General features: G+C 37.5%; 2 protein-coding genes across 2 annotated transcripts in view; one reads left to right on the forward strand and one right to left on the reverse strand.

Moving 5' to 3' along the window:
• Window positions 1-2,214, forward strand: part of LOC135685970 (ribokinase) — a 7,935-nt gene extending 5,721 nt beyond the window's left edge. The window contains exons 6-8 of the mRNA XM_065202095.2: window positions 260-351; window positions 869-1,057; window positions 1,723-2,214. Of these exons, the coding sequence (XP_065058167.2) occupies window positions 260-351; window positions 869-1,057; window positions 1,723-1,902 (461 nt within the window). The 3' untranslated portion in view covers window positions 1,903-2,214. The remainder of the gene's footprint in view (window positions 1-259; window positions 352-868; window positions 1,058-1,722) is intronic.
• Window positions 2,030-7,332, reverse strand: LOC135685961 (activin receptor type-2B). Its single transcript, XM_065202084.2, has 5 exons — window positions 6,926-7,332; window positions 5,777-6,477; window positions 4,369-4,528; window positions 3,805-3,941; window positions 2,030-2,711 (listed from the first exon to the last, which is right to left on the reverse strand). Exons 1-5 carry the CDS (start codon window positions 7,005-7,007, stop codon window positions 2,454-2,456), a joined length of 1,338 nt encoding a protein of 445 aa, XP_065058156.2. The 5' UTR covers window positions 7,008-7,332; the 3' UTR covers window positions 2,030-2,453.
• Window positions 7,333-12,602: the final 5,270 nt, after the last annotated feature.

Here is a 12,602-nt window from a genome sequence, read left to right on the forward strand (position 1 = left end):
GTTTTTATGAGTTTGCTGTTAATGGAGCATATTTTTTTGCATGGTTTGAAAATAAAGAATCATAATTATGTAAACTTTTGGTTGATAAAGAGTCAATTGTTTGGTGACTGGAAGGGAAAGTGTCATGAAACTAAAGACGGGAACCAAGATTTGTATTTTTGCTTTAAGATCATATCATTATAAAACTTCCAATTGCATAAAGAGATATTTCGATCCACATTTTCTACATGCAGATGTAATAGGTATTTTTTTATTGCAGTAACGACAATTTTCAACCCAGCCCCTGCCATCAAAGGTCTTTCGAAAGAATTTCTTCAAAACAGTGATATAGTTATATGCAACGAAACTGAGGCAAGTATAACGTGTTTCAAATTTCAATTTGATTTTTTAATCATGATAAGTTGATTCAACAAATCTAAGCATCTTCCACCTGATGCCTCTCCTCGGGTTCTTCAAAAATTAGTCCCCGTTGCTCGACGTTGTATATAATGGTTGTCCGTAGCCCCATTTTCCATTACGAAGATGTTGTCAGAACAAATTCCAATTCGCTGCAAGGCTAACAGGGAAACTGAGCAATTAATTATCCCTTGCATCTTTTATTTCATCTTTATGTTTCTTCTTTTCTCTACCTTATTAGTCATTAAAAAGGGGAATCGAAGATCACTATCCTGTCATTTTATGATATAACTATTGTTATAATATTGTTCTGTTGTTTATTTTATTTATAATCTTTGTTACATTGGTTTTGATATGTTGTTAAAAGCTCCTTATCTAATGAACTGGAAGAGAGAAACAATTGTTTGTTGACGTTCGCTCATATGAGTTACTTTCTCTGTCATACTGTCATGACCTCGTATTTTTTTTGCAGGCTGAAATTCTTACAGGTTTGCCTGTTACCAATGATGAACAGCTGAAGAAAGCTATCAAGGGTCTTCTCAAGAGTGGATGTTGCAAAGTTGTAATAACCCTTGGTTCCCGAGGAGCCATTTGCGCCGAATCAAGTCAGGAGGAACCGACCTTCATAAGTGCTAAACAAGTTAAGGCCGTCGACACAACAGTATGTACTAAAAACTAAATCCTGATACAATATTGTGAAACTTTTATCAACAGAAAACTCCCAAAACGAACACTCCCAAATTTAGATCACCTTCCATCGAAGAAAATCGCCCAAAATAGGAGGACACCTCCCAATAACTGACATCTTCCAACAACAGACTTTTTGGAAGTTGTCGGTTATTGGAAGTTATTCTATGTCAGTTATTGTTTTGGAAGATGTCAGTTATTGAGAGATGTCATTTTTGGGAGATTTCCGGACGTGATTTGTTTGTTTTTAAAACTTGTGTTTTCTGCGAGTACGTTTTTACATTGTTTGTATTCTCGTATGAACACCGGGAGAAATTGTGGAAGTCCCTTGCTCTTCCAGGAAGTCCCTTGCTCTTCCAGGAAGTCCCTTGCTCTTCGAAGAAGCTTGTTGACTTTACTTTCGCAATCTTGTTATCGCCACAGGTGTCCTGTATCTTTAGATGAACGCAGCTACAGTCTCACAAACAAATCGAAAATTTTTATTTGAAAATGCATTCATGTAGAAGAGACCCCTAGACGGATTTTCTTCCAGGAACGTGATAATAATTGGGTTGTCATGGAAGATTTGAAGGTGCATTTTAGCTAACATTTGTATGAGGAAAACACATAATCTTTGCTTAATATTCTTTCTGCTTTTAGGGTGCTGGAGATGCCTTCGTAGGGACACTTGCATATTTCCACGCGACTCGAGGAGACAGCTTGCCATTTGGTCAAATTGTTGAGCGTGCATGTCATATTGCTGGAGTTACTGTCACAAAACCAGGAACTCAATCAAGCTATCCAAACAAAAATGAGCTGCCTGATGAATTATTTCAGTAATTTTTCAGTTCTCAGCTGGCTCTATAAATTGACTCGTTGCTGGTGATCAATCCAAATTCATTCCTGCCTAATTGTCCGCATGGAGCTTGGAAATGCCGAGAGAATATCAAAAATGAGAGAGAATAAATTAAGAAACAACTCATCTGATTTTATTGCAGAATTCACACTTAAAAATTTTTTACCAGATAGAAAATATCTCAGAAGTTTTGCAAGTACAAAATTTGATATAAATATAATACAAAATAAATATATAAATAGATAACTCAATGTTAGATAAATTAGCGGATATTTTAATGATATATCCATATCTGATTTCTGTATCTCTCATCTTCGTTCTATTTTTTGGCAGGTCAATTAGATACAAATATTTAGTGGGGTGTCTTCTGTTTGTTTTCAAAGAATATTAGGGACAGGTGCTAGTAATGTCCAAGGGTGATTTGAATCTTCCTGCCCACGTTACTGGGATTACAGCAAGGGTTCTTAAAAAGTTCTGCAAAAATGGAAACTTCGCCTCCCAATCGCAATTTGAAAAAGTACTTCTACTTAAATTCTTATAAATAAGTACTTCTATTTACATTATTTGAGTAAATAATAGCCTGTGATGCATTGCAATCAAGTTCTATTATGGGGTCTCCAAGCAACGAGTCCTCCTCCCCGGCGGAATGAAGCTCGACTGCACAATACGTCGGCCGCATCTCATGATCCAAGTAAACATCCTTTACTTTTTGCAGCATTTTGTCTGCCGTCAGCCGCTTTGTTGGATTTCTATCCCAGCATTTGACAATCAAACTGCCTACGTCACTCATTGCCTGAAAGGTAAAGAGTATAAATATATATGCTGTATAGGTTTGCAATTGCAGAAAGCATTATACGCAGAGAGTCCTGTCCAAGCATGCCGCTCAAAGCCAGCGTTTTTTACGTCTGTTGGCCTGATAAACTAAAGCATGAAGATGACTGAACTTTTGTAGGCTCAACCATAGTTGGTATAGTGACTATGGCTCAATCAACCCACTGCGTTCCGTTCCAAAGGCAGTTCTTAATAGTATTAATAGATAATACAACTTTTAAATATGCACGGTGTGAGATCCTATTGTAGATCATACTAAAACCCAGCAGTTTAAGGTGAGTTGCCCTACGCAAATCAAATAGGTAATGCATAGTTGCCGCTTGAAAAGGCATTAAAACACAAATCCTGGAACGAATTACCAAATGACCTTAAAACATCCGATATTCTAAGTGAATTCAAACAAATTATTAAATATGGGATGGTCCAATTTGGAAATGTAATGTCTGAAAGTGAAACTCTCTTTACTTTTTTGCAAATCGGTATAGATCGGTTTTCATGTTTATAATATGTTAATGGAAACTTTAATCTTCTGTTGATTTAAGATAATTGGAGAAAATCAAAAAGTCAAATGAAGAGACGACGATGCGCTGGCACCAAATTTCTCTACAAAAGTAAAACACATACAGTAAAGAGATTCCCTCTTCACTTATTTTATTCCGTGGCCACGCCAATGGTAATGTTAAATTTCTTTCTCAGTTTTTTATCTGGATTCTTATAGGTATGCCTAAACATACAAATTAAATTATAAAAAAAGCTTCAACCACTATGTACGCTAATGGAAAAAAACTTTTCGTGTAGATACATGAAAACTGAAGCAAAGAAGCATCGCGCGTTGATTTTGAGACTAGGGAAAGCATCATTATTATTCCATTTAAAGGCAATATTAAGTATAAAAAATCTAGCCAGGCATTCAAATGGATTCTGACGTGTTGCTCTGGCAGCGTCGCATTAGGCGCTGCATCGCACTAGACACCGCATCGCACCAGCCGCATCGCACCAGCCACATCGCACCAGCCGCATCGCATGGCCGAGACGACAAATACCCTTCGGCATACCTTGCGTTTGTACCACTCCAATGGTATAGAAGGCCGCACGTTGTCATCAACTACCACTTTCTTCATTTGATCGTTCGAGGGGTGTGGTCCAACGATTTCCAGAAATGGAACACTGAAATCCTCAGGTATGTACTCCCCTAGCAACGCAAAAAAGGTCTTTTTTATCTCGTTCTGAAGGCCCCTTGTTTAACAATTTCATGATATGCAGCTGGTCAGAACTTTAACCCGTTATCTTGACCGTTATCTTACTATTCGTCGAATCAGAAATAACAGTTCCCTCTCTCCTTTGCCTAAAATAGCAGAAAGCAGGCGGGACGAGAATTTTACTTTGAAAATAACAACCTCATTTAGCTGCAAATAAGGTAGATTAAATATGACCTGACCCCTTACTACACTATACTAGCTTGCTATCAATCATCTTACTATTCACATCAGCTGGGCCTATTTGCTTCTTAAACTTATTATGATATCATCTATGATAAAACGCTACGGTTGTCGTTTTATCGTCAAAGAGCCTAGTTAAGCTATAAAAGTGCTCAGAACGGTGTCACGAAATGTTCATACCAGCCTCTGCATTATCGCACTGAAACGAGCACCTTTTCATGATTTCATAAGCAACCAATGCTGTCGCGTAGACATCAATCAAGCACAAAGATTTCCATTGATTACTGCGTGAGATCGAGGCCGTCAGTTTCTCAGGAGCCATATATCTCGAAGTGCCAACCTGAAGAAAGCGTAAATAAAAAAATTTGAGTATTATAATATTTCAGCTCATTCTTCGCATAATCATAGCAAACTGTCTATCCCAAATCATCCAGATCGGTCTGGTACTGAGGCTTTGTTGTTCGTCCTGCGATGCAAAACCCTTTATTTGTGGCCCTGCCAGACAGTTTTAAGAGGTTAAATAGTTGTTCAATTATGTCTGCGCTGAACATGTTAATAAAAATCTTTTACGAGATGTGCCTAGGCAATACAAGTCAAGAACACTTCCAGCTGATCTCACCAAAGGCCAAGAGCAAACAGAATTTGCTCAATTCGCAGAATGTTTTTTAATCAATCCAAATATCACAGTTTTTGTTGAAATTTCACTGCTGATAACTTCGATCTTTGCCTTTCTCTAAAGGTCATTTTTCATCTGATGTTTCAAAGTTGGCAGCAGTCAAAACTTCCTCACGTGTGAAAAGAATTAAAATGCACTTTTTGAAACAACATAGCAAAGAGTTATTGTGGTTATCCAAATCTCTAGTGGATGTTTGGTAAAAGATGCGTCTTACGAAGGAAGGTTAAGCTCAAAATATATCTATGTTTATAAAATATCCTTTATTCTGTTGGTTCCAGCTTGCATTTATTTGCCAAATATCTCAAGTAATTTGACACTGAATTCTCCGGAGAAACAGACGTTTCGAAATGTGGAAGGCCTCCATCTCAGCACCTTCCGTTGGTTTTCGTTTTGCTGAAATGTCTTGTTGCAGCCGTAAAAAGCAACACTGCCTCCGCAGGGGCCTGAAAGATTCTAAAGTAAGGAGAAATTTATGTCCAGGGAAAGAGTTTTTACAATGGCAGGCTATGTGGTACCATTTAAAACTTAAGTTGTTTTTGCTAATGGCTGTGAGACTGCTATTATTTAAGCTGTGATGATATGTTTTTCAGATGAACAATTTTTACTTAAAGAAAACTTCTTTTAGATGTAACAAGCCTTAAAAACAAAAGTCTTGTTACACTAACTTGAGTTTTCAAAGACTTATTCACCCCTTCTCTCTCTAGAAACAATGTTGATTGACAATTAAAAAATGAAGGATCTTAAGGAGTGAGTTTTATGCTGTGGTGTGTACGATATTTTTCCTAACTAACAACATTGTTCATTCTGAGAGAAATTGGCGCTGGAAATAGCAGCATCAAGGACAACAAATGAGGACAAATTCGCATTGGATGATGGGACTTTGGTGACACAAATTCCAGTTTAAAGCGATACCTTTGATTTTGCATCTTGTGGCGCCAATTTTTCTTTGAAATTCAAACTCAAGGCCAGTCCGAAGTCGGCTATGACACAACCTTTTGTGCTTGATATTAGTACATTTGAACTCTTCATGTCTCTATGTACAATTGCCTTCTTCATATTTCCATAAGAACAATTAAAGGAGTGCATGAAAGCTAATCCTTCAAGCAGTGTTCTCAAGAGGTATAATGCTTTATCGATGTTTAAAGTATTTTCCATTAAGAAAGTTCGCAGGTCACCATTATCCACGTGTTCAAGTATGATAATCAGGGCAGTTTCTTCTTTAATCTTTCTTATTTCACTGTCAATCATTTTCACAATGTTTGGATGCTCTGCCTCGTAGCTGAGTATTCCTCGCTCTTTCTCCCATCTCTCGTGCTTTTCAACAGGGCAAATCTTTACAGCTACGCTTACGTCATCAAGGATAGCGCGCCAGACCACTCCGAAACTGCCCCGTCCTATAAGCGACTTGAACCGAATATTAATTGGGTTATCACTTGGTTCGAAAGTTCTTGGTTTCTCGTTAGCAGCGATCCCCACTTTTCGTCGTCTGTGCTTCGATTTTATAATTGCAATTACGATGCATATAAGAATAAAAACAAATAGAGGCAATGCAATGGCTTTCAACCCGTCTTTGTCGCGAGGGTCGAGTTCAGTGTCCGTCTTCTTCAAATTGTCTGAAATGGCAAAGAAAGAAACACCATGATAGATCAACCACAAAAATAATTTACCAAAAATTTAAATTGCTCAATTCTAATTATCATTTGGTAATGCGGTAAAGCAATTTTTCAATTTGCAATTGCACGTTTGGCTGAGACATCATCTTATCACTGTTTATAAACTTTTGTGGACTACCTAAGACGACCTTATTATTTAACAGGCCAGATACCAAGCAAGAACAGTCTGGCCAAGTTTGTGCAGTTGGACAAATTAAGGGTTCATTAAAATTCTAAAGTTTATCCCGACATGTACACACATAATTCTAAAATATCAACATTTGTTTGTGCCTAATGTTTGTAGAAAGAAGTTTATTTACAATTCTTTACTTCCTCGTGTTTTGCTCTCCTTTCCTCGTTATTCGTTACCCTAATTGTGAGAAAAGAAGCAAAATATCTTCAAAGTTACCTGCTATACTTGAACTATCCTGCAGCCGAACTGCCCTTGTTTTATTCGCCATTTTGGTTGATTCGGAGGCCTTCAACACCATTTTGTCTTCTTTCCATAGTCTACCTGCTCGACTCACCGTAATGCGCAATTTTCAATGCTTCAATGCGCCTATGTTTCTAGACAATGCATTCTATTTTTCTCTTTTACACGATTGTATAGCCGCAGAATCGAATGACGACCATAAACGTGCTCACAATATCGTTCTTAGCATCATTGGAAAGAATTTCTAGATACAACGCTCAAATTCTTCTATTGCACGCGGCCTTAACGAAAAAACTTTTTTGTTGAACGAATTCATCAAAATTTAATCTTGCATTAAAATATTAAAAAGCTTACTCATCGTCAACATGCCTTTTAATATGGATAAGCTTACGCAAATGAGGCACTTTGTTTATGTTTATTCCGGATCATCCGTCAAGCACTTTCCTTCACTCTAGCAACAATTCGGACCCGTTTCATGGTTCAATGTTTGCAGACATTCTTGACCCAATGCGCGGTGGTAGGTCAGTTCCAGTCAGTTTTCTATGAGGTACAGTATTCTCTCCAATTAGCGGACACCGTCGGGGCCAGAGCAAGGTGTCCGCTAATTGGAAGTGTCCACTTTTTGGAAAGTTTTGCAATATAAGTCCCAAAGTTAAAAATAGACCCTAGTTTTGTATTTAAAAGATGTAATCAGTGGTGGCGCCAGGGAAGGCTAGGGGGCTACAGCCCCTCCGTCGGAAGCACCTAGTCCCCTCCCCCCCCATTGGAAAAAATTTTAGGTTATTGTCGAACCAAATTGACTTAATAACGTACGAAAACTGCAGATTTTAGTCATTTTAGCCCCCCCTCCCTATCGGAAGCTCCAACCCCTCTGTCGGAAGACTTCTGGCGCCACCTCTGGGTGTAGTCTTGGTAATTAGTAGCCTGTGTCCCAGACCCCTCTACTTTCAAGTTAGGGGTCTGGAGCACAGGCTATGTAATTAGTGGCTATCAGGTTGAACTTGGATACTAAAAAAAGAGAAAAAACCAAGTTGAGCGTAACACAACACTTTCATGGACAAAAAGTTAGTAAACTGGGCTGTAAAGAAGCTCGAAGCTGTGAAAAGCCAATTAGAATAGTGTCAAATTGTTTGAAATAAATATTTGAACAAATATTCATTCGTCTCATTTTTTTGTTCGCTGGCTCCTAAATTTTTTGTACTGTCCGCTAATTAGAAAGAAAAAAAGCCAAATTGACTATTTTGTGCAAAAAAGATTTTCCGTTAATTAGAGTGTCCGCTAATTAAGCGTCCGCTTTTTAAAAAGTTTTTTATGAGATTTTCACCAGAAAACGATCGGGGAAAAAAATTTGTCCTCTATTCAGAGGTGTCCGCCTTTTAGAATGTCCGTTTATTGGAGAGAATACTGTATCTTGTACTCACACCATATGCCGTTCCTTGACGTCATTTCAAGGTTTTGTGAGCCTAACTCTCTTTTGACGCTAAATTCAAAACCACTGCTTTGGTGCGTATTTCGTACAAAAATAACTGTAAAAGATATCAGGTTGCTGGCTATAGGTAGGAACTGCTGGCTGTAGGAAAATGGAGTCATCGGGCCAATGCTAACTAGAGTTGCACCATATTACTTAAAAGTATTGACATAAGTACATTGATTTTCATTATCCATCCTAATGTTCTCAAATGCTATGCAGTTGCTGCCCCCCCCCCCCCTGGCAAACTTTGTCGCCATATTGCTGCAGCTACCACTCACCCTGCTTCATGTTGATGACAATCTCCTGATGTACAAGAACAGTTGCTTCGAAAAAAAATTATCTAATGTTACTTTAATTTTATCACAAATCGTGAACTAAAAAAGTCAACTCTTTTCAAATGCTGTTCTGATTGGTTTATTTTACAACCGGAAAATTTTGCAGCGAAAAGTTAGGAATTGTTTCTAATTTTTGGAAAATCGAAGGTTACTCATTAGTATCACTCTATTCTATAATTATGCTACACTAGTATCAAGTGAGACAAGAAAATCTTCGTGACATAGTTGATATGTAAGAAAAAGTTATGTTAGTTTTCGACAATACTCAATCCTAGTGAGTTACCATGTGGGCATGTTCCATCATCTCTATGGGTGGGGTTTTCCCCAAAACTGTCATTATCAATATAAAAATTATAGGGAAGTGAGCCAGGGTATCACTCCCCAGTTGGTAAAACCCCATTGTCATACCGTCTTTAAGCATGTGAAAAGCACTCCTGGTATATTCATTTTCACCTAGCGACTTAAAAAGAAGAAGAAATTTCAAGGATTCGGTTTTGTCGTTTTATTAACAGTGACGCTCAGCTTGAAAATCTATGGAAAGATTTGACAATATAACATATTTAAAAAGGCGCCTAAATGCACTTGTTCAAGAGCAGCTCAATATTTTTGTCCCACATTTCTGAGACAGACATAAAGAAAAACAGGAGTTATGTATGGTCAATGAAATAAAGAAGTAATCTTGGTTTGAACCCATGGCTGTTTTTGCTGTTTCTCAGTAACGCATGGTATGATTTCTATGTAGCAAGTTTAGCATCTTTCAAAACGTCAACATGGCTATGAATGAGCGAATCCTTCCCCTTGAATATTTATAAGATTCTTTTATACCCTCTCTACCACGTGTTTGCTTTACGTATTCTTTGCCCTTATAACCATTACTTTAGTTTTGCTTGCATTTCTATCATGGAGCTAACATTCTCAGGTGCGTTGAGTTGTGCTTGGAGAGCCTGGAGCACAAATCTCCGATGGGTTCAGCTAAGTCATTGAAGAATAAAGCAAAAAGGAGTGGACATAGATAGCAACCTTGAAGAGCTCCACGAGAACAAGACAATAAATCGGTTAGACTCTCCTCACTCTTAAGGAAAGTGATTTGATAACGTTGGAGAGGTTCCCCTAATTCTGTAAACAATACATTTTTGAAGGTTTATTTATTTTACAAAATAGACTTAATGTAAATATTGCTTCATACGATGTGTAAAAAACTTTTCTATGATGTCTGATAGTGTCAAAATATGATTTAATGTTTGGTATACTTTTTGATAAGCTATTCGATTTTTATTCAGAATAATCGACAATTGTCGAACAAGAATCGACAATTGGTTTCACTGCTGATTTGATTTTTTTGCCCGGGTCAAAAAAACACTTTTATTGTTTTTTCAAAAGGCAATAACCATTTCTATTTTAGTTAACGTGGTGCGGGGGCATAAAAACAATTTCAATAAGGGGTTGGGGCTTGAAATTGATGAGAAGGGACACAAGTTTCACCGAAGGAACATTTGGCGCTGACTTCATGGCACTCAGGGGGCTGGAGACAACACCCTGCAATAGGGGCGATCAACGTGTGATACATGAACAGAGCTGGTGCCTTACGTTGCCTCTTCGTTATACGTTATGAAATACGTTGTGTTGCCTCTGCGTTAACTGTGCCATTTTGGTTTTGATCTTTGGTGCAGAAACAAACATAGGTAGCGTTTGGAATAGTGTGCAGACGCAACTGTGTCAATCTTCCAGCAAGATAACGAGTGCTCAGAAAGAACCCATTCACTTCAGAGAGCGCAAATCTATTTAATCGACTTTAAAGCACACGTGCTGCCGTTATTGTTTAGCACAAGTTATTGTTGAAAAAAACATGCCACCGGTTGCTAGGTAGCTGTTAGAAATCTATAAATCCAATCTGCCACCGAGGCAAATGCCTCCATTTTCACTAAGTGTAGGCTGTGGATGCAAGTGCGAACTTTGACGCCGAGCTTAATAGTACTGCTAGCATGTCTTCAAAATTAGAAAATCATGAATAAAACAAGCACCTGAAGGTAAAGAGTACCGCCATGCCCGAGAACAAACAAAGACCAACTTTTCTTTCCTTCATTTAATGCCAAGAAGCTAGTAAGGGACCCGACCCCTCTGTCTAGTGAAACGCAGCCCCCTTGAGTTGAAATAAAATGTAAATAAAAAGACAACGAGCCTTTTGTTCACTGCTACTATTTATCAAAGAATATAGTTATTACGTTAATCAATGAAAAATGAATAGGATGCAAGCCAAATAGCAATCAGAAAATGACAGCCCTTGAAATATTAAGTGCATCTGCAGAAACCTCCATACTATCATTTCTACTAAAATACAATACTATGCAGCAAATAAAATATGTGATTTATAAGGTGTTAAGACCAGCTAATGTTTTCATAGATATTTTTGGGCAAAAAACATGTTATATACAGATAAATGAAATAGCATGTTAAAAGTGTAGGGCCCATCTCCAAACGACAAAATTTTACAAACGGTATTTGAGCTACGCTAGAAGAACAATTTTAAAAACAAACGATGTAGTTTGTGCACAAAAGGGCTATAGCAATTAGGCTATAGTTTTTCTGCAAAGGAATGGACTTTCAGCCTCAGGAAAAGATTCCAAAAGAATGCCTTGGTAACTGTTATATATAATACGCAAAAGAGCAATGAATTTATTATGTTTTCAGAGATGTGCCACCAAGCCTATCCCTTATGCGTTTCAAAAGCGTTTCACTAAAATAGAAGTGTTCATTTCGTTTTCTTACTGTGAGTCAGAATACATATTTCTCGAATCGCATCCAACGTCTCATTCTAACTGAAACTGATTCTAACAGAGCCTTGAAAAAGTGTAATTGAGTCATCCCTTCATGCACTCTTCTCCTAGTCATTATCCTCTTACTTTTCTTTTTCTCATTTTACAGAAATTTCAAATGCACAACAGGTTTAAATACATACTGTGCCATTACGGCATTACAAACATGTATTAAGATTTCTTTAAAAAGCAAAAATATCAGAGCTTATAAATATCTATAGTATATAGTACAAATTATCAAAGTATTAAGTAAAAGAGAGGTTTGCCCCTGGAGTCGTAAGAAATCTTCTATCATCATCAACATACAAGACCAAAATCTTCATTTTAGTTTCATGTTTTTATTGTCTCTCCTCATTTACAAAATGGGAGTTTGTTTTCTTTTTAATAAATAGTTTTTTCCTAGATTAAGAATCCTAAACTTTGGCCACTCTCAGTCAATTCAACATACAATAATTACTAAAAGCATAATTGCTAATATTGAATTATGGAAAGATTAAAAGATTATCATCAGCCAGTCGTTAGGATGTGACTTGAGGGGTCTCCTAAAATTTTCAGACAAGCATTCAGATTTTCTGACAAACAGCTTCATAGTTGGGGGGGGGGGCGACGCATTGTCCCGTGCCCTCCACTGCCATCGGCTCTGATTAAAGGACAAGCTTGATCTCTCAGTAGAAAAATTCATTTACGTAATAATTGGTCTAGCTCTATGGAGCGCAACAAAATGTCAAGCCTTTCATGGTATAGCTCAACACAGTCAAATGCCATACAAAAGCCATTTAGATAAACAGAAAGTCTTAAGTGTAAAATCAGTGCAAGGATAATTCATAATGCCATCAAAACACATATACGAACAACGTAGCTGAAGTGCAATCACCAGTAAGGGAAATATTCTGCTCCGGCTGCCTGGTATTCTTTTCAGGACAATTTTCAATTTGAGAGAAATTTTCCAAAGGCCGAGTTTGGTTTTTTATCCTTTACTGGAAAAAAAAGCTAGAGCTTAAAATTCATAACAATGTTTTTTGCGCTTCTTGGGT

This window comes from Rhopilema esculentum, chromosome 10, assembly GCF_057945365.1.
Source record: "Rhopilema esculentum isolate cy_ngs chromosome 10, ASM5794536v1, whole genome shotgun sequence".
NCBI lineage: Eukaryota > Metazoa > Cnidaria > Scyphozoa > Rhizostomeae > Rhizostomatidae > Rhopilema > Rhopilema esculentum.